This window comes from Diceros bicornis, chromosome 17, assembly GCF_020826845.1.
Source record: "Diceros bicornis minor isolate mBicDic1 chromosome 17, mDicBic1.mat.cur, whole genome shotgun sequence".
In the NCBI taxonomy this organism is placed as follows: Eukaryota; Metazoa; Chordata; class Mammalia; order Perissodactyla; family Rhinocerotidae; genus Diceros; species Diceros bicornis.
In genome coordinates, this window is record NC_080756.1 from 23,525,736 (window position 1) to 23,548,400 (window position 22,665).

Sequence of the window (22,665 nt, forward strand, 5' to 3'; positions counted from 1 at the left end):
CTTGCTTGAAGGACAGTAGGAGGAAGCAAGGAGAGGGAGTTTTGAAGTGAACCGGAAAGGAAAGGAGTTCCGTTTTGTAGTAGATGGAAGGAAACAGACTTTGGAAGAGAAAAATATGGGGAGAAAGGAGGAAGGGTAGGAATTTTTAAACAGAGCTAGCCAACGCTAAAAAAGTTTAGTTTTCATTATCAGGAACTTCTGGTCCCTCCTCTGATCCCTTGAAGCTTGAAGTGCCTCAGCAACTGCTACAGTAGAAAACATATTGTTAGCATCCAGGTATAACTTGAAACAGTTTTCTTTTATAAAGGGTGATAGTTATATCCTAGAGCTGCGCTATCCAGTACAGTAGCCAGTAGCCACATTGGACCACTTAAATTTAAATTAAAACAGATAAAAAATATAGTTCCTCACTTGCGCTAGCCGTGTTTCAAGTGCTTGATAGAACAGTTCTCTATTGGGCAGCACTGTTCTAGAGAACTGAACTGTCTTATACACTACTGTTACTTGAATGCACTGTAATGAATGGCCTGGGATTTTCACTTCCATATATTCCAGGGTTTGTATGGGAAAATGAGTTTTGAGTTCCTGAAAACTGATTTGTACCAATGCTTTTTTTCATTCCAAATTCTAAAAGTCAATGGCTTTTATGATAAATAAAATTTTAAAATAACGTCATTCTTCCCAAACTGTTTTGTGGACATATTTGAAATAGAATTTCTAATACATAACAGAAGCAATATATAATGAAATAGAAAAGAGCAACCTGGAACATAGAAGCACTTTAAGATGTTGTATTAGGGATAACAGACTTAAAGATATTTTAGTTTGGAAAGGTAGAACCTGGGAAAAGACATTAAAGATTGAAATTTTTGAATTAAAATCATCTGAAAAGTAAGCAGAGTTTACTTAAAATCTAGAATGAACATGTATTCTTTGAAATTTATTTGAGGTAAACCAAAATTAAAAGAAAATTCAATTTGGCTTATAGATAATTAACTTACAAAACTTATTAGTGGACTAAGTAGTACTAATAAGTAGTCTAGGTAGAATATGACTTATGATTATAGAGTCATATATAGTTAATATCATGAAATTGGATTATATCTGACTTTTCAGGTAACCACAAGAAAGGATAGTCCTGCCCACCCAGGTTATCTCTTAGGTCTTTTATTGACCACAAATTACTGGCTAGGACCATGAATCTATATTGTATTCCTACGCTCCTGTTACTGGAAATTCAAAGCAAAACTGGTATTAGAAATCCTAGATTCTTAGATTAAAAACTGGAGTCGAGGCAGATAGAACAGATAAACATGAAAAAGTTATAAGTTTATAAATTGCTGAGCTGAAACTTGTGACTGTTATCTAGTGAAGTGCTACACGCTGTTCATTTTGAAATAATAAACTGGTAATGTAGCATAATCATTTTAGGTATGGAAAGAGTTAATACATGATATGTTCAAGAAGAAGTACGCAACTTCTAAAAATTTGGAACGCTTGAACAGTTTTTTAAGCAGATTTCTAACATAAGAAAAAGCAGTCTGTAACTTGATTGAATTCTTTTAGTTTCTCAGGGATAAATTGTTGCTTATGTACTTCATTGCATGAGTGAAAATAGAGAAGACAGTATTTATTGTAACATTAATTGTAAATTATAATTAATATATTAAGGTATAAATATAAGCTTAATATTCTTAAGGGAGGAAATGTGAAAATAGCATAGATTAGACTATCCAATAGGGCATAAATTACTTAGCTATATACAGGGATGGTATATTGCATCTTCTGAAAACTTCCTAGGTTTTTAAAATATTGTGCTGATTTTCAAATTGGTGTTTTCTCACATTGAATCAACTCCAACTTAAATGTTTTTTATTCAGATATTTAGGATAATGGGGGAGATAGTATGGTATGAATTTCTGCAAATAAAGAATTACACTCAATTATAGATCATACAGGAGCACAGTATGACTCTAAAATCAACTAAGTTGGGAAGTTGTCTAGAGTACTGTTTCACAGGCTTTAATGTACATGTGAATGATGTACAGATCTTGATAAAATGCAGATTTTTAATTCACTGGGTCTGGGTGGTGCCTGGGTATCCTGTAATTGTAACAGGTTCCCATGTGATATTGATATTGTCCTGAGTGAATATCAAGTAGAGTAACCTGTGACTATCTGAATATTTCTAAAGTAATCTTCTGTTTCAGCAATTCCATTGTTCTGGTAGCTCAGGTCAAAATACTTGAGAATTATCCTGGACTCTTGCTCTCTAGCACATAACCGACAATCTGTCAGCAAATCCCGATGGCCGTATTTTGAAAACACGCTGGAATGTGAACACTTTTCATCACCCTTGTTACTACTCTGGTACAAGCTACTGTCGTCTCCTGCCTAGATTATTGCAGTAGTCTCCTTGCTGGCCTCTGCTTTTTCCTTTGCCTCCTCCTCTGCTTAAAACTCTCTACTGGCTCATCTGACTCAAAGAAGCCAATGTATTTCCCTTAGCCTATAAGGGGTTGCGTGATCTTACGTTCTGTTACCTCTCTGTCCTCATCTACTACTTTTCCTCTCTTTCACTTTATTATAACCACACTTTATTTCAACTCTTTGTTGTTCCTTGAACACACAGACATGCCTCCTTTCCTCTGCCTTTGGACTTTCATATTTGCTCTTCTTTCTGCCTAGAATGCAGTTCCTCTAAAATCTACATAACTCTTTTCCTTGGTTTTTTCAGATTTCTAGTTCAAGTGTCACTTTATCAGAAAGGCTTTCCCTAAACAGTCTGTGTGAAATGACAGCTTCTCCACTTTCTCACTTATTAGCCATACTAATTGTGTGTTTTATTTTACAATTGTATAGTTTTATTTTTCTTCTAAGCACTTCTCCATATCTAACATACTAGATATTTTACTTAACTTTATTTATTGTATCTCCCTGACTAGAATGTAAAGGCAGGAATTTCTTCTTCAGTGTTGTACGTAGAGGTTTGCCTAATAGTGTACCTATAACACTCAAGTCTTTGAATTAAAAAAAAAAAATCCCACAAGAGGTCATTGGGCCACTGTTTGAATACCTTCATTGGTAGGTTATTTTACCACCCTTTGAAATAGCCCATTCCATTTGAAGATAAGTGCTAGCCTTTCTCCTTAAGCTTTCTGTTCTTCCAGGCTAACTTTCTTACTACTTTACATTTCTGCATATGATATGGTTTCCAGGGCTGTCAGCATTTTAGTCATCTTCCCTGGACATTCATCATTTTGTTGTTTGTCCTTAAAGAATAGCATCAGAACTAAAATAAATGTTGCAAATCTAGGCTGAGTGGGAATTTTTCTTCTTGTTTTTGACATTCTGCTTTTATTACGGCAGACTATGATTAAATTAACTTTTGAAAAAGTAAGTAATCCTGACTCATTTTGATTTTTTTTTTTTTTTTTTTTGGTGAGGAAGATTCGCCCTGAGCTAACAGCTGTTGCCGATCTTCCTCTTTGTTCTTTTGCTCGAGAAAGATTAGCCCTGAGCTAACATCCGTGCCAAGCTTCCTCTATTTTGTATATGGGTCGCCGCCACAGCATGGCTGATGAGTGGTGTAGGTCCATGCCTGGGATCCGAACTTGTGAACCCCGGGCTACCAAAGCAGAGCATGCTGAACTTAGCCACTACACCATGGGGCCAGCCCCTCATTTTGAATTTTTAATCCACTAAAATCTTCAAATCATTCTTATGTGTGCTACTAAGTTTAGTCTGCTTTACAGCTGGTTTTTGAACCAAAGTACGGGTCTTTACATTTCTCCTTATTTGACCTAATAGAGAATTTTCCTGGGCAGTATGTACCTTTAGTGTAGAAACTAGCATGTGTAAATTATTTGAGAAACTAGTAGGAAAATTACTTTATCTATATATGGGAGAATCATAACTGATGAAATTGGGGATTTCTTGTGCCAAAACGTGTTGGAACAGTTCATTGCAATCATGTGTCTTGTGTGAATTCAAGAAAGAATTCTAAGAGTTGGTTTAAAAAATAATTTTACTTCATAAATTTGTTCCCCTTGACTGACAAATTAATTTCGTTTCCCACGTTTCTCATCTTGCCTCTTGTAATCACCATTTTCCTAGTCCTCTAGGCCAGAATAATCTCTGACTCCTTCTCTGTACTTATTTAGTCACCAAATCTCAGAAATTCTTTAGCTCTGAAATTTCTTGCTTTTCTCTTCACTTCACAGCCGGTTACTCTAGCTATGCAAATCTCGCTGCTTCTACTCTTTCCCCACTATAATCCATTCTGTGCTTGCTGGCAAATCCTTCTTATAAAAGATTCATTTACATCACTTTTATCATGTCCATCTTCTTCAAGGGAGTCTATAAGATTGAATCTAAACTTCTCAATCATTAGAGATCCATCTATAATCTAGCCCTACTTGATTTACATTGCTCTGCTTGTTGCTTTCATTACCCCTCATGGTAGTCTTTCAGATGCCCATCCCTCCTCAGTGTGCACACACACTGCTCTCTCTTACACTCACAACTCACCCACTCACTCTTGTTCTTGCAGATTGGCCTAGCTAAATGCTATTTTATTCCTTCATACTATGTTACTCCTTAAATGCCTTAAGCTCCTGAACACATATAACCTATCTTCTCAATGAAAACTCCAGTCCAAATTGGTGTCTTTTCCCTAAACTCCAGTTGTATTTAAGTCTGTACCACACAATTTATCATTTAGTCTTTGTTGCCTAAAACTTATATAAGGCTTTTCTTTTCAGTGAGACTGTGAGCTTGATGGCAAGGAGTATAAAATAGTACTGGATTATCTGGAAAATTTACTGGCTTGGCTTGTGACTGTGTTCTTTTATGTGTAACGTAATTTCTTACAGTTCCGGCGGTTTTTTTGTTGATATTATTGGGAGAAGGCAAACATAAAAATTCTCTATTGTAATTCATTCTGTAGGAAACCCTTTTTCAAGGAGAAATGAAGAAGAAAACTGTATATACCGTAAATGTGGGAGATCAGGAGTATGAAGATATGGAAGGTAACTTTTCATTTTTATAAAGCTTGTGTGTTGAAAGCAAACTCATTGTTTCCAAACTGTTTGTTTGTTTACATTTCAAAATACTCAAGTTTTTTGTTTTTACTTTTGTTGTTCTTAAATTCTGAATAAGTTGCCTGAATAAGAAATGCAAACATTTTTTTTCCTCCTCCTGTGTCTTATTTTTCATTGGTCAAGGTTTTTGGTTTGTTGAGCTCTTTTCTTTTTCTTATTAAATTTTTGCTCCCTACTGGTTTCAGAATTACATAGTTTTTCCATTTTTGTTGTTGTTGTCTTTTGTTTTTTAAAAATAGTTAGCATTGATGTTTTCCTCTGCTTCTAAAGTTAATATTTTAATCTTCACCGTCAACAGTAGAAGAACCTTAGAACACTTGAACAATGATCATCCTACTCTCAGTTTATAGATTATAGTTATCCATCATTTTAATTGATTCCTTTTTTTTTTTCAAACACCACAAATTAGATGACATTTTATACAGACAGTATTTTTAGGGGGTTTCTTTCTTTTCCATTTCTTTTCCTCTTCCTGAAAAAAACCTTAAGAAGTTCCTTTAGTGAGAGTCTATTGGTGATAAACTCTAAGTTTTTGCATTTATTTTATCCTCTTCAAAACTATTCAAAGATAGATGCACAATTCTGAATTGGTAGGTTTGTGTTTGTTTTTCTCCTAGCACTTTGAAGATATTGTTTAGCCATTTTCTGGTTTTCTTTCTTGCTGTCAGGAAATCTCTTTTCAGCCTAATTATCATTCCCTTGTAGATGATGTCTTTTCCGTCCTTTTGCTTTTAAGATCTTGTTTTCATCTTTGATATTATACAGTTTTGCTACATTGTTTCTAGGCATGGATTATTTTCATTTCTCCTGTTAGCATACACTTTGTGTGTCTTTATCTGTTGGATCTTGTTTTTTTGTTTGTTTGTTTTATCATTTCCCAGCCATTACTGCTTTAACTATTGCCTCTCCTTTAGTCTCTTCTTCTGGACTTCAATTAGTATGTTAGACTTTGTTTTGACCTCATTTCCCAACCTCTCTTTCACAGGTTACATCTCCTTGTCTGTCTCTTACAGTCTAGGTAGTTTCCTCAGATCTCTGTTCCAGTTCACAGATATCCTTTTCTTCTGGATCTAATCTGCTCTTTAATCATTCTTTGTAATGTTAGAAAATTCTGATATTTGAAACCAGTGGGTATCTAAATAGATTTATAATACATATAATATATAAAAAAATAAGTAAATCTAAATAGATTCTTGTTTCTGCTGATTCTTACTCAAGGTAACTTATTTTCCTGGGTTTGATAATGTTTGATTATGAGCTCCTATTTGATAAATTTAATCTGTGGAATCCTGAGGGTCTAAATTAGGGATGCTTTCCTCCAGAGGATTTGTGTTTGCTTTTTCCTGAACCCGTGCCGGGACCACTGTAGCCCCATTGGAGGGTCGTGGCTTAACATTGGAATCTCTCAGGATTGGTTTCCCTATGTAGGTTGGCCCTAAGGATTAGTCTCCAGATCTGAACACTAGTGTATGGACATTTGCTCCCAGGGCGATCCCAGCTTTTCCATTTGCTTGGTGTATGCTGTTCACATTTCAGTTGACCATTTCTTTATTTTTGTTTTATTTTATGTTGAATCTTGGAGTTTCTTTTATTTACTTTTAAGACTGCAATGCATACTTTTGTATGTTGGTTACATTGCTGGTGGGCATTTAAATTAGTACAAACCCTAAGGGGTATAATCTGGCCATATCTGTTCAAATTACAAATGTACATACACCTTGATCTAGCAATTTCATTTTTAGGAATTTATCCTGTAGATATCCTATAGGTCTTAAAAATGTGAAATGACAAAGTTTTTTATTGCAGCATTGTTTGTAATAGCCAAAGGTTGAAAACAAGTGAATGTCCATCAGTAGGTTAAAACAAAAAAAATGCAGACTAGTGTGTATAGTGTTGTAGCATTTGTGTGAAGAAGTTTTGAAAGAATACGTATTAGATGTACTTTTCTTTGCGTTAACGAAATCTTTGGAAGAACGTAGAAGAAACTAAGCAGTTGTTGCTTGTTGTGTTGGGCAGAACTGGATGAATGGGGTAGATTTGAGTGGGAGATTTGTCAGTATAACCTTATTTTTTTACTTTTAAATTTTTGAAGCACGTGACTTACTTATTTTAAAATTAAATTCGTGAAGAATTCTCTTCACTCCCCCATTAAAAAATATAAATTAGTAGTAAATGTCGTAAGTGTTGTGCTCAAGGAGTATGTTTGTTATAATGTATCTAAGGTCTAATTACTTTGTAGTGGGAGAGGCCTTTAGAGTATCTAGTCCATGACACTCCCACAAGCATCAGTCATTTGGTCTGGTGAACTTGACAGCATTTATGGCTGCTTTACTTTATAGGTGAAGAAAACAAAGATAATACTGCTCCCACTGGTCTGTTGTACAGTGAAGCTGACAGATGTCCAATATGTCTTAATTGCCTATTAGAGAAGGAAGTTGGTTTTCCAGAAAGCTGTAATCATGTCTTCTGCATGACTTGTATTCTTAAATGGGCAGAGGTAAGTCTGAGAATAAGTATTAAATATTATTGTACTTTAGTTCCCCAGCATGATTTCATTCCACCTAGTCTAAAGAGTTGATACTGCCTTTCGTTAAGTTATTTCACAGAAATGTGTTTTCCCCTTACTTTGGACAAGTTTCTCTGTATTTTTCAAATTCCGTCAGTATATTTCCTTCTAACTTTCTTTCATTCAGCTTTCTGTTCTTTTATACTTAAAATTTTTTAAATGCATACCTTTTTAAAAAAAACTTAACCTTTCTAGAAAAAAGATTAAGTGTTTTTTCTAGTAGAAATGCAATAATTCATCTTCAATGTACTTGACCCCCTTGGGATATCTGTTCACTACTAATAATAACACCTTGTGTCTGCTTTGTGTTTTATATTTTTCCAATAATTTTTACATAGATTATTTGATTTCTTCTTTATATCAGCCTTGTAGGATAACCAGAGCAGATGTAATGGTGTCCTTTCCTCAAGATGAGGAAACTTAGATTTTGTGTTCTATAACTTGGCCCTAAGATCTGCTAGCTTAAGAGGCAGAAGTGAATTTAGAACTGTATTTTCTAATTCCTGTTTTTAATTTAGTATGAACTGATTTCAGAGTCTGAGTTAGAGATTATTACTGAGGTTCTTCATAGATAGTAAATGATTAAGAAACAGGACATTTTTGACTTTCACTGTATTATGTTGACTCAATTCCAGCCAAGTAGATCATGGTACTGGTACATTGACTATTCATTATAAAGCCTCATTGTTATGAATTGTGAAATAAAAATTTATTGTTTGTCATATTAATCATGCTATATTTTCTGAGTTAGTAGTTTGTCAGTTTGTAAAAATTAGTAAAGGAGATAAATCTCAAAAATATTTTTAATATTAGCTGCGTTCAAATTGTTTGATGTCCCTAAGCACATTGGAATTAATCACTTATTACATAATTGGGATTTTCAAAGTTCTATGTTTTATTTATATTTTCATTAATAGTGTGGAAGGGAGGACATAACTGTATACAGACTCTGTGGCTGAGTTCTGGGGGGAGGAAGAAAAGATTTGTTATACCAATTGAATTAATAATAGTATACTTGGAAACAGTTGTAATTAGATTAAAACCTAAACTGGTCTTTGGCAAGAAGGGACTAAGGATAGGTGAAAATGTATTTTGGGGAAATAGTTTTTTGAGTTTAATTTAATTGTTCAATACAGTTGTGGATCTCTGTATGTTTGCAGGAGCATTAACTAATGAAATAAGAATGCATGTTTTTCTCTGCCACCCAACTAAAGATTTCATTGAATTTAGTGTACCTTGGTTTGCTTTGTGATTAAATATTTTAAAAATAGAGGAGATGTTGCTTTCAGTAGAGAAACAATATTACTGGATGGGTAGAAGGTTTCAATTCAGAGCTTTTCGTGAGATGGTATTCAGTGACCACATAATTGTGAAGTTCAACAACATAATCTGAATATGTGTTTTTCTCTATGAAAATTAGAATATATGAAGTAGACATAATTCTCCATCCTTCCTTACACTCTACATGCATGTTTCATACAACTGTAAGCTTTATCATGGTGTACATGTTCCGGGGTTCTCTAAGGTATGTATCTAGAAGTGAAACTACTAGGTTGTAGACTATGTACATATTCATCTCTACTAGACAGTGCTCAATTTATCTATGTTTTTAACTCTTGTTGAATATTTTTCAGTTGAAAATACTTAATAACATACACAGTGTTGCAGTCAACACCTTTCTTGCATGTAATATTTTCCTTTTGTGTCAGCTCCTTTGGATATAAACCTTCTGTTGAAGCCAAATTGCTTTTAAAAGAAAGTACATACTTATCTGCTGTACTATGGTAAATTGTGAATAGGTGGAGGGGAGTTGTGGTATTGTTTAAACAAAATAATTAACCTCGAAAGTGGAGAATAAACAGAGAATATTCTGAATTATTTCATTGTCCCTAATGGGGATCAGTTAAATAGACCATTAAGTTGAGCAGTAACAAGAACACAATCTACTAATAAATTGTTCATTGTAAATAATAAATAAATACCAGTTAACAAAATCACTTAGGCCTTGAACTAAATTTTCAGTTTGAATCTTTTATTGGTATGGTAAAAATTGGTTGTGTTTTGAAGTATGTATGTGCTTTGACAAATAGAATCAGATTTTTTGAGATTCACTAGGGGTTTTTTTCACAGCCTTTAGTTGTTAAGCTGTCTCCTTTCATTTTCCTCAATCCCTTTCTGTTTTTAAAAAGAGACATGCAGTTTACTTTGGATTTCAGGGTTAGGAGTAAGTGTTTGTATTTAGTCTCCTAACTGGCCCCGGGCCCTATGCTAAGGCTTTCTTACATATTCTTTCATTCAAATCATTATTTGATGTATATTTGATATTCAAGGCAAGAATTCTGAACTCTGATTTGTTTCTGAATACCTCAAGGGATAGCCTGAAATTAAAATAATTTTTAAAAATTGATCCATAGTTTAAAATTTTACTAATGTTCACTTCTAGTAGGAAGGTAGAAATCAAAGTGAGATTTACAGTCGTTTTAAATCTACATAAGGAAATAGTACAAAATGTTTTCAGGATTATCTTCCTAGTCCAATGTGTCTTTCAGAAATTCACCTGAGCTGTCTGAGATTTATATTCAAGGTTTACTGAAATATGATTCAGAGTTGATATCAAGAACCAAAAAGAAGGACTCATTTATTTACTTTCACCTTAATATTTTATGCATAGAAGAAATTCTGCTCCATAAGAAATAAGTAAAATTAAGGTATATAGTAGTCTAGTATATTTATTTTGGACACCCTTCTGAAATTTTTCATGGTCTTAAAATATCTGTATCCCAAGTCAAAGTTAGTTTCAGTGTCTTCAGGCTCTAAAATTTTGGTTCTGTGGTTAAGACAAAGCCATGTAAGGACTTTTAAAGTGACTAAGTAACTGGACTTAGTTTCTGGATATTTTATAGAATCCACTTTACCTAGGGCAAAAAGATTCAGGATAATGAAAGCTCTAGTGGCCTTCATGGCCCATAGCCTAATTGCCTGCCCTTGGGGACACTAGAACAAATTGAGATTAAGCATGTCCACTATGACTATGTTTAGTTCCGAGGAACTTATAGATGGTAAGCCTATTAGTTTTTGAAATAATAATGATGGTATAGAAATAGAATATTGAACTAAACAAAGATACAGTAATTGACACTTAAAGTTGAAATTTTTGTTAATTTAAAGCATCAATATTAGAGCTGAGAATCTGAAACTAAACAAAAGAATGCCTCAGAACTGATGAAATATGAATAGAGCCAATACAGTAAAGTTTATCAGCCACTCAAAGTTATTTATTTCACATATACTATGAGCAAAAACACAGTCTAAACATATTGAGTTTTTAATTTGCACATAAGTTTAACATAGATCATCTGAGTTTGCACATTTTAAAGTAGAAGATAATTAGTAAGGTGAAGGCTAGAGAAGTCTTGACACATGGCTGTAGTAGCAACAGCTGATCATAATTATGATCCCCTATAGACAATAAGATACACCCTCCACACATACACTGGTTAAGAAGATACAATTTATGATTTGTCACGATGCCAAGAAGTAGTTAAAATTTTCGCTGTTAAAAGGTTTGAGGACTTGGAAACATTTTGTGTTTGAAGCGTTTAAGAGTTTTTACTCTATTCCCTTATATTTTAATAATTTTTTAAAATTTGATTAACTTTCCTATTATAAGCAAATTATCCTCCCTCAACTTATGTCAGTCCCGCATTTCATATCAAATGCTCATAGCTTCAGTTTGAGAAAATAAGGTTAATAAAATCAAAATTGGACAGTTGGCAAAGGTATGTTTTCTCTCATGAGACTAGAAATGCAGAGTCTTACTATGATGACATAGAGTTCTTAAAGAAGTCAACAACAGTGTTCAATGCAGACAGGTGAAGAGTATATTTTTTAATTAATAATACATACCAACAAAAGCAAAATATGACTAGTTGACTTATATCTTGACCACTAATGTGTTTTATATACAGGTGTTCCTTGAGTAGAAATTTACACATCATTGTGGTGATTAGATTACTTGTCAATAACATAATTCAGCAAAGCTTTATTGTCTGGCTCTTTCTTTTTTTGTGATGAAGATTAGCCATGAGCTAACTTCTGTTGCCAATCCTCCTCTTTTTGCTGAGGAAGATTGGCCCTGGGCTAACATCCATGCCCATCTTCCTCTACTTTATATGGAACACCGCCACCGCGTGGCTTGATAAGTGGTGCATTGGTCTGTGCGTGGGATCCGAACCTGAGAATCCCAGGCCGCCAAAGCAGAGCATGCAAACTTAACCACTATGCCACTGGGCCGGCCCCTATTTTCTGGCTTTTTAAAATCAGTTTTTCCTAAAATTTTTATTTTTCTTTATTCCTGAACTAAACCAAACCTCTCGGTTATGTATTTCTCTAGAAGAGTAATTTAAATGTATCTGTGGGGGCCGGCCCCGTGGTGTAGCAGTTAAATGGGCGCTCTCCGATGCTGGCGGCCCGGGTTCAGATCCCAGGTGCGCACCGGCGCATTGCTTGTCAGGCCATGCTGTGGCGGTGTCCCACATAAAGTGGAGGAAGATCAGCACAGATGTTAGCTCAGGGCCAGTCTTCCTCAGCAAAAAGAGGAGGATTGGCAGATGTTAGCTCAGGGCTGATCTTCCTCACAAAAAAAAAAAAAAACAAAAATAAACGTATCTGTGGAGCACTACTAGTAGTCCTTATCTTTATAATTTATAAAGTGTTGTCAAATACATTGTTTCATTTAATTATTACAACCTATGCAATAGGTGATTCCGGGCTATCTGTCTTTACCAAAGTGGGTTAGAGAGCTTGCTAGCTCTGACTCCTCCAGAACTTGAATTTGTGACTAATTATTTCAAATCCCCTGTTGTTTTCGCTCTGTGGATTAATCCTTTGGTAGAGCAAAGAATATTTTTACATTATGAACACTCATTGCTTAAAGTGTATATGTAATAGATTTTCATTTAATATTTTATTTTTACCACTTGGGTAAATTAATGTATTTATGTATAGCCCAGTTTTAAATGTCAGAATTTGTAAAATGATTTATACAGGTAGTTTACAGAATTTGTCTTTTATATTAGAAAAAGAAGGTCTTAACTATTAAATGTCAAAAGAAATTAAGAATAAAAGTGATTCTACCCAACTGTTGTAATGTATCTTTGAGAACATGAAAGGGTTCCGTTTGAGTACTTAGATAAAATGCTTTCATGGTGTTAATTTTATCACTGACAGCCATTTGTCCTTTAGGAATACATTCCTGAAAGCTGTTATAAAGAACCACGCTTTCACTAACATGAATTGACAAGGACTGTCATGAAAGAACTGGTTAAGTTTGATAGGGAACATGTAGGCTGACTACAGGTGAGCACTTTTCTTTGGAGGTCCAGGCTAGGTATCTCGGAACCATCAACGAGAAAGGATAGGTCCTGGTGAATAGCTTTAAAATAAGCATCAACCTCTGATGGTATGCATTCCTAAATCATCTTTATTTGATTTTGAACTGCAGTTTTATATATAATATGCTTTATTTGTTAGTAGGAGAGATAGATGTTCTAAAGATTCCCATGAACAGACAAACCTACCTATAAACATAGGTTCTGAGATTTAGTCTTTCAGCACTTACCTTTAACACTTCCTTCTCTCTCTCTAGGAGGGGCTATCTGTAGGCAGCCTTTGTGATTGAGGATAGAGCAGCAGCAGGAAGCAAGAAATATTAGAAATCAAGAATCCTGAATTCCCAAATAAGGAAGGTTTCCTGTTCTTACATTTAAATATGGGTTTGTCTGTGCTGGAAATTTGCAACTCGACAGAATACTAGGGTATGTTTTACTGAAATCATTAGGAAGATTATTTTTTTCTATCAAAATTGCCTCCTTAACTGATATAACCTTAGTACAGAGCATTCACAGTAAAATATATGCTCTGTTTTTTAATATACATTACATTGTAAAGCAATGATCAAATTCTATTAACTTTGTAGCTGTATCACAAAGTCAGATGGTGATAATGGACTGCTTAGATTATGAAACTAACTAAATTAGGTACTTTAAAAGTTATTGAAATGAAAGTCATATTGATTTAAATAGGTGAATAATTGAAGGGTATTTTTGTTGTATATGAGGAATCAAAATGACGAATAATCAAGGGATATTTATTTTTGTTGTATATAAGGAAAACCGAAAATTTGGGATAATTTTCTTCAAAACCAAAATCACATTTTTAAGCAGAATAAGTCTATTAGTTAAAAATTTTCTACCTTAGTTTTAAATGTGAATTTTTAAAACCCCCCAACTTAAAACTAGTTATGTTAGTGATACAGACTCTGAAAACTAAGATTAAAATATCTTTGAGATTTTCTGAATGGATGTCTGCTGGATATAAGGGTGTAGTACCCTTGAGAATGCCTTAAAATTAGACCAATGCAAACTACTTTTGAAAACCTTTTTGTAAAACTTTTCTATTAAAGCTGTTTGATCATCACGTTGTGCGTAATTTTATGCTTTAGTACCTATTAATGATGTTGTCTTTGAACTTTGGCATGTGTTAAAGTAGCCTTATACTTTTCTTGCAGTATGCATTAACAAAAAAATTAAAGATCCACTTAATTTTTTTAAATCTCTTTTGATTTTTTTCATTAAATTATTCTTTAGTCACTCTTAATTTATTGAAGTATGCTATGAAGACTTAACTCAGGGTAACTGAATTTCTTTTCTGTTTCCCCTTTGAAGTGCTTTGCTAAACTGTTTTAAGGTCAGAAATGGGTATTATCATTTCTCAGTCACCATAGCAAAGATATTTTGTCTACTGTAGGTAGCTTGTTTTCTGACCTGTGCTTTCTTTAATTGGGGAGGATAACTTGGTTTTAAGAAATTTTTCTGAGGGCTGAGCCTGAGCCAAAGAAGATCCATTAACTTATTTTCTAGCGTAACTAGATTGTCTTTAGGAAGTGTAGATATATACAGATTATGATAATATATAGCAGTGGTTTTCCCACTATTACTTTTTTTTTCCTGTTTTCTTTCTTTTTCTTTTTATAATAGTGGAACCCTTTCTTCAAATGAGACCTTAGACGAATCCATAGCAGTTATGCTTAAGGAAAAAAGAACAAAAACAAAATCTTACTCAGAACCACGTTATTTGATCAAAATAGAATGGCTCCTGTTAAAACCTTGTCAGTTTGAACATTGTAAAGGAAATAGTGCCATTTAGCTGGTGTCAACAGAAGAAATTTAATAAGAAAATGGGATTGTATAATTTCAGTGTTTTTGAAAGATGCATCTGATATAAATTTCTTGAACACGGTGGCTTTCTTTGGATCTTAGTAAGTGTTACAAATTGAAATAGATGTAATTAATGAAATACTTTTAATTTCCATGTATGTCATGAACTTTGCAAATTCCAACAAAAAATCGTTAAGAACTCGTCTCTCACATGTATATATACATCATATTGTGGGTTATCTTTTTGTTAATGAACCCAGCTTTTTTATTGTTCGTACAGTGAAGCTAGTTGATGTTTAGAAGACTTTATATGCCACACTCTCTTCTACGATTATTAATTCCCATAAAAACTTGAGAGATATGTTCTTTTATTATCTCCGTTTGCACAAATGAGGTGACTGAGACTCAAAAAGGCAATATCACTTGCTCAAGGTTACACACAAGGATTGATACGAAAGTAGACAGTAAATCCAGAGCTGGTACACATTTATCTTAATCATTTTTTAAAAGACATTGAAGTAAATAAATTTTGATTTATTATTTTATCTTTTTATGAATATTTATCTAAACTTACCTTTAAAATAGAAATAAAAATGTATGTTGAAACTTTGGTAAAAATAGAAGTATTTGAAAGTTTTTCTTTTAAATATTCTCTTGAATTATAACTATATTAATATAATCTCTAGTCTAAGAAATTTCAAACAGTAAATGCTAATGTGGTAAACATCACATAGTTATGATGTTGAGTTCTTTGAACTAGAATTGCTACTTGCAGTACATTATTAGAAAGATGTGGACAGCTTTGTCGCTACTTGTAGCAAAGCTGCTTAAGGTCAGGTTTTCTGTAGATAAAGTAATAGCAACCAATACTAAATCCATAGTACTTGAAAGTAAGCTGAGCTGGCTTCTACTAGTCTGAACCAGTTTAACATAGTAAGGTCACATTTCCTAATACGGATGTGGTAAAGCATTTTATCAAGGCCTACTTACTTAACAGGAAAAGAAAAATCACTTTTTAGCAGAGTAGTAAAAAGTACCTCAATTTATATTTTAGCTGCTTGAAAAGTGACTCACAAGCTTTGTGAAAATGTATTGTATGATCGAGGGCCACACACAGTCTGATCTACCTCAACTTGTATAAGCATATCTTATATGCTTGTAAGATATAAGCATATCTTAAGTTCAGAAAGGCAAAAATCACAATATTTTTTCACTAGGGAATATAAGATAATTTATGAAAATTCGATTACTATCTTGTGGTCTTTTAGAGTATTGGTATTAAATTGTTAAAATCCTATTTTACTTTTATAACTATAGGTATTGATAATATCACCTTTTGGTATTTTCTTCATAGGCTACAGAATCTTCCCTCCTACCCTAGTAGACAATATACTCCATCTTAAATTATTTAAATAATATAAATCAAATATTTATATAGTATTATCAGAGAAACAGTTATAGTTGATGCACATTAATTTTGAAAGTACAAGAAGTATATTTATATCAAAATAAAGTTGATTAAGAATCACGGGGTGATCAAAGTACAATTTTCCTTAATCTGTAAAGAATACGTATGATTCAATTTGAAAAAGACCAGCAATCTAATAAACTTAGGCAAGGGCGTGAATAGACAGTTTAAAGAATAGGAACTTTGTTTTTTGTTTTTTGGTTTTTTTTTTTTTAATTAGTTTATTTATTTATCTTTCCCCCAAAGCCCCAGTAGATAGTTGTATGTCATGGTTGCACATCCTTCTAGTTGCTGTATGTGGGGCACGGCCTCAGCATGGCCAGAGAAGCGGTGCCTCGGTGCGTGCCCGGGATCCGAACCCGGGCCGCCAGCAACAGAGCGCACGCACTTAACCACTAAGCCATGGGGCCGGCCCAGAATAGGAACTTTGAATAGCCCTTAAAAATATGAAAATAAGTTCAACCTTACTCGTATAAAAAGAAATGTAAATTAAAACTGTTAGGGTGTACCATGCTGTTAAGAATGGAGCAGCTCTGAAATAGTAATATGAACCAGTCTAAGATAAATTAAGAGAAAAACAAAATTCAGTTCAGTATATGAATTAATTATACTATATTTCATATTAAAAAGATACACATATATGTCTGTGTGCATTGGCTATCTCCAAAAGAATATATAAGAAACTACTTCTGGAGAGGGCATCTAGGTGGCTGAGGGGAGGAGTGAAGGAATCCTTCATTTTCTTCATATCTTTAAATTTTTTTTATTGCTGGTGCAACTGCCTTTTCAAATAATTAATTTGGGGGAAAATATTAAGTCATAGTATATTAAAATCTGTAAGGGACCTGTCCAAGCCGTTCCTTTTACAGCTGATTTATAATTGCCCTAGTGCTTCAGATCACAGAGCTGTTGGTTTCAGCCCAGGTCTCCTTTCATTATGCCAGTAGCTCTCAACTGGGCAAGCAGGTCTTCATAGGTATTATCTTGATAACAAAGATCTCATCTCTCTTGTTCATTGTAGTATTCCACTTATGTGGCATATAGAAGTTACTCAGTAAATGTTTGAATGAATTAAACAGATTTAAGGTATTTATTAGTTTGTGGCATGATACAAATGGAAAGTATTTCATCTTTATCTTTGAAAGAAGAATAAGTTTTTTTCTTTTGTTTCCTATTCTGGTGGAAAACTTATAAATGCGTTTGTTATAGTTTAGTTTTGATCTATCCAAGAAACATTTGTAAAGTTATAATTTGTTAATCATTTTTCAGACACTGGCTTCATGTCCTGTTGACCGAAAACCTTTTCAGGCAGTGTTTAAATTCAGTGCATTGGAAGGTTACGTTAAGGTAAGGCTTAGATTTTATTTTGCAACATGAACTGTATAAACTTATTAGTGATGATTTTGCTTTAATAGATTTCCAGTTTGAGTATATTTGTGAATTATTCAGTAAGGTTTAATATGTGATTATCACTCCTCCTCAGCCTGACAAGCCTAGACTTTTCTATAAGAATACAGAAATCTTAAACTTTTTTTTCTTTGCCCCCTACAGAGGACATATCCATGATGGTTACCTTATGATTTTCCACGAAATGTGTTAGATCTCTGATGCTCTAAAAGAAATTTCACATTAAGTATTAATTGCAGAATATTTAAATTTTTAGAATATTTTTAGCATGAGGACTTCTATATTTCAAAAACATTTATTGATTAATTGGATTGTGCTTTGAATACATTTTTCCATTGAAAAAATGTTTGAAATGGAGTATTAGATTCAAAGACCGACCCCCACAAAAACTTAAGTCCAAAATAACTGAAAATTATGTTTTCATGAAAAATATTATAATGTTGAGAAGATTAAGCCGATAAAGTTAAATATAAAATGGTGACTTCGTTCTTAAATGCTGGTACTTGAAGGAAAGTGAGTTTAATTAGAGAAGGGTAAGGGAAGTCGTGGAGATCTTGAGAGGGGCTTCGCACAGTTGCAGGGTTGGCATGGGCAGAAGACTTGATTGTTATATTAAGTACAACCTTATTGTAATGCTTAATCCTGATCACTTCCATGAGATGCACACACGTACTTCATTGATGTTACTTGTGATTATGAACCATCGTTATGATTTGTATTCACATTTATTTTTGGCTTACAAATAGAAGGAAAAAAGAAATAGGAACATATTCCTGAGGTAATGAGTAAAAAGCAAAAAGAGAAGTGGGGAGTCAGTAGTTAAGTATAATCCGTGAGAAAGAGATTTCTTGAGGTATCACTAACAAGTCACAAGTGATATATAGCTAAAAATGAGAATACTCAATATATACATACATGATGCCATTGATGGGAAAAACAAACTGTTCCTAGGTAGCACTATAAGTCCATGACAGCTTAGTTGCTGTCTGTGTGAGTAGGAAGGGGTATGGAAGCAACATACAACTATTTAAGCATTAGATGTTCTCAGCATAGGTATTTGTAATTTGTTTTGATGTGTTTCTACCAGATGAGTGTTGCTGACATAAAGTACAAATGAGACTGTAATTCAAATAAAATGACGTGTAAAAAATGATCTTGTTTGTTGTAAGTGTGGAACTCTGGACATTTATGCACATCAGTATATATCTTGGAGAAAAGATATAACATTATATAAATATGTGATATTAAAATCAAAATTAAAGCATAGCTTCTCTGAAAGACATGTTCTCTGTTTTTCCAGACTGTATATATTATGTTGCTAAAGATGGATTAGCATGAACTAGCTTCCAAAGATATTTTCCTATAAAATTTTGTTCTGTTGCTTGGAATAAAAATTTACGTTTTATTTAATAGGGTTTGTACTTTACTTAAATTGAAAGTTTGGTGCAGTGTCAGTCTAATTTTGTCAAGTTTAAAAGGTATTTATCATATGTGATATTATCCACATACTCTTAATATCTTTCTTTGACCTTTACTTCTTTCAAATCTTCACTTGATTGTCCTTTTCCCTTTACAGCTAAACTTGAATAAGACATCTATACTTGCTTACTCCCTTTTCTCAATTACTTTTCAACTCCCATTGAACATTTACCTCTATCATTTTATTTTCCTAACACTGCCCTCACTAAGGTCCAGAGTAATCTTCTGACTGGCCATCTCATGGTTTGTTTTCTTCATATAATGCTGTTGACTGCCCTTTACTTCCTTTGGCTTCTAGGACATCCTTCTCTTATGGGTATGTATGTATGTACGTTTGTTTGTTTACTTATCTGACTTTTCGCAATCTGCTTTGCCATGTCCTTGCCCTCCTTCCCTTTTCTTAAATCATTGGGGCTCCTCATGGGATCTTCCTTTCAATTCTTTGGTTATGCTTTCTCCCTAAGTCTTCTCAACTACTTCAGTGGCTTTAACCGCTACCTGTATTTGTATGGCTTTTAAAATTCTGTTACTAGCCCAGATCTCTTTCCTTAGAACCAGACTTGTATTTTCAACCACTTATTGGACATCTCCATCTAGAATACCAAAAGAATCTAAACATTAACAAATCCAAAACTTATCTGGGAGTTTTCCATTTTTTCTCTCTCTCTCATCTTTGCCTGTTCCTTCTGGGCAGTGACTTAAATTTGTTCCGTCTTCATTCCTCTGCCTGTTAACCTTTTTGTAGGCCTTTATGCTGTCATCTAGACCAGTTCTGCCAGTAGAAGTATATACTATAATTTAAAATTTTTAGTAGTCACATTAAAAGAGTAAAAAGAAACAGTTAAAATAAATTTTATAGTGTATTTTATTTAACCCAACATATCTAATGTATTATTTCAACCTGTAATATTTTTAAAGAATTATTATTGAGAGATTTTACCTTTTTTTGTTGTTATTGTTCTAAGTCTTTGAAATCCAGTGTATATTTTAAACCTTACCGTACATCTCAGTTCAGACAAGCCACATTTCAAGTGCTCAGTAGCCATATGTGGCTAGTGACTGTTGTCTCAAAGTGTAGATCTACACTATTGTAAGAACTTTCTTCTGGTTTCTTGGCTTTTATAGTCTCTCCTTAACATTCTCCTCATCACTGCCAAAGTTATCTAAAAAACAAATTTGATCATCTCATTCACTTTAAAAACCCTATTTGTTCTCTGATTCCTATAGAATTATTTTCTTATTTGAGGCCTTTTACAATTTGATTCTAATACATCAACTTTATATCCTGCTAATCTTTTCTTCCCCATCTGCACTGGCTTCTCACTGTTCCTTGTAACTGTGTTCTTTGCTCCATTTAGAGTATTTTTTCCTGAGACAAATTTCTACTCATTCTTTAAGACCAACTCATAAATCATTTAGTCGTGAAAGTCTTCTCTGATATCCTCAAATAGAGTTAATTTCTCAGTCCTACACGGGAACACAGGTCTGTGGTCATATCTCTGTTATGAGCACTTAATCTATTTTTATGCCTGTCTCGCACTATTTTGTTTCCCCTTATGGTTTAGCATGCTTGAATGAATAAGCATATGTGTTTGGGCTATACTTCCTTTCAGACAAGTTTGTTGCTTTAATTTTTTATCCTTTCAAGGGAGATTTGAATAGTTATCATTTGTGATGATGGATTATCACTTTAAATAGGTGATTTTGCTTTTCTCATAGGTTCAAGTAAAAAGACAGTTGAGAGAAACAAAAGAAAAGAAAAATGAAAGCTCTTTTAAGAAACAGCTCTCCTGTCATGAAAATTCTAAAAGCTGTATGAGGTTAGTGGTGAACTTTAGAAGTGGAATACAAATGTGTAGAACCAGAAAATAGCTAGTAAAAAAAAAAAAGAGTACTCTTAATTATGTGGAGTTTAAATGTATTTAATTACTTCTTTTAAAGCACACACTTAAAAATATAAAGAAGGATCAGCTGAAATCTAAGAATATAATTTGAGCCCTATCTTTGACGAATTGGTCTTTTCAGTTTTCTTCGAGATCTGTTTTAGATCGATATTTTTGTAAAATAAAAATGGTATGGCAGTGTAAACTTGCTATAAAATTTTCTGAATGCTTACTCATTTTTGTACATATTACAAACCAATAATGGATAAGCTCTGGTGCACAGACCATATTCTTGTAGCACCGCTCTAGTATTTATGGACAAAAAGTAGAAAGTAACTAATGATAGAGCACAGCATTCTTCATGAGACAGTTGTAATTGAAACTACTTATTATCTTTCTCGTTTTGCTTCTTCATATTGTAGCAGACACTTGCTACCTACTATAGCAAATGTTTATGTTTTAAAATTTTTTTTAACATGTTTGGTTTTGTTTCTTTAACTGCTATTGTTAAAACATAATTGCCTAGAAATAGTGCTTAGTACTTGAGTTTAATAGATTAATTTAACATGTTTTTTGAACTAAATTGACTTAGTAGAATACCGGAAATTAATTTATTAATAATACTTAAAATAACTTTTTCTTATACATTTAAAACTCAAGCCCATTTTGATCTGAAATATATTTAGAGCTGTCCAAAAGTTGTATTCTTAAGTCAATATATTGTCAAATTCATAATTAAGTCTATGATTCATAAGTACATTTAATCAGAATACTAATTTCTTAGGAGAGTAAATTTATTTAGTTACCAAAAGAGTTGACAGTAGTCCCTGAAATTTATTGAATCATGCCACTAATTTATAACACTGTAGATCTTTAGATCTTGACTTCTGGGAAGTTATGGACTTCTTTGAGAATCTGAAGAAAGCTCTAGACATCTTCTGCCGGAAAAACATGTCATAAAACATACTTACAGATAAAACTTTGTATGTGATTCTAAGAGATTCATGGAATACCCACTCCAAGAGCCTACCCATAAACCCAAGTCAATACCTGCATTAGAACAAATTTTATTTAGATTTTCTTTTAACTGTATCTGAGTCAGCTTGATTCTTGCATTTATGTTTACATAGTAGATAGCACACTTTTCCCAGGCATAATGAAGAAATACCTTTTGAGTCCGGCCCGGTGGCGTAGTGGTTAAGTTCATGCGCTCCACTTTGGCGGCCTGGGGTTCATAGGTGCGGATCCTGGGCACAAACCTATGCTCAAGCCATGCTGTGTCAGGCATCCCACATATAAAGTAGAGGAAGATGGGCACGGATGTTAGCCCAGGGCCAATCTTCCTCAGTAAAAAGAGGAGGATTGGCAACAGGTGTTAGCTCAGGGCTAATCTTCCTCACCAAAAAAAAAAAGAGAGAAAGACCTTTTGCTAGCTTCATTCTTGATATAGCTCCTATCACTGGCTGTGACAATGTCATGGATATGCATTTTTGTGCTGTCTCAGAATTACCCCAGTGCTCATGCCTCATGCTGAGAGTGCAGT

The 22,665-nt window shown here is 33.6% G+C and overlaps 1 protein-coding gene across 5 annotated transcripts in view; it reads left to right on the forward strand.

Moving 5' to 3' along the window:
* Positions 1–22,665, forward strand: part of SCAF11 (SR-related CTD associated factor 11) — a 66,261-nt gene that overhangs the window by 17,873 nt on the left and 25,723 nt on the right. For 4 of the 5 annotated variants that reach the window (XM_058558446.1, XM_058558447.1, XM_058558443.1 and 1 more), the window contains exons 2-5: positions 4,949–5,030; positions 7,442–7,599; positions 17,623–17,700; positions 20,959–21,059. In XM_058558446.1, coding sequence (XP_058414429.1) covers positions 4,970–5,030; positions 7,442–7,599; positions 17,623–17,700; positions 20,959–21,059 — 398 coding nt within the window. In that variant the 5' untranslated portion in view covers positions 4,949–4,969. The remainder of the gene's footprint in view (positions 1–4,948; positions 5,031–7,441; positions 7,600–17,622; positions 17,701–20,958; positions 21,060–22,665) is intronic. The other variant, XM_058558448.1, reaches the window with a different exon arrangement.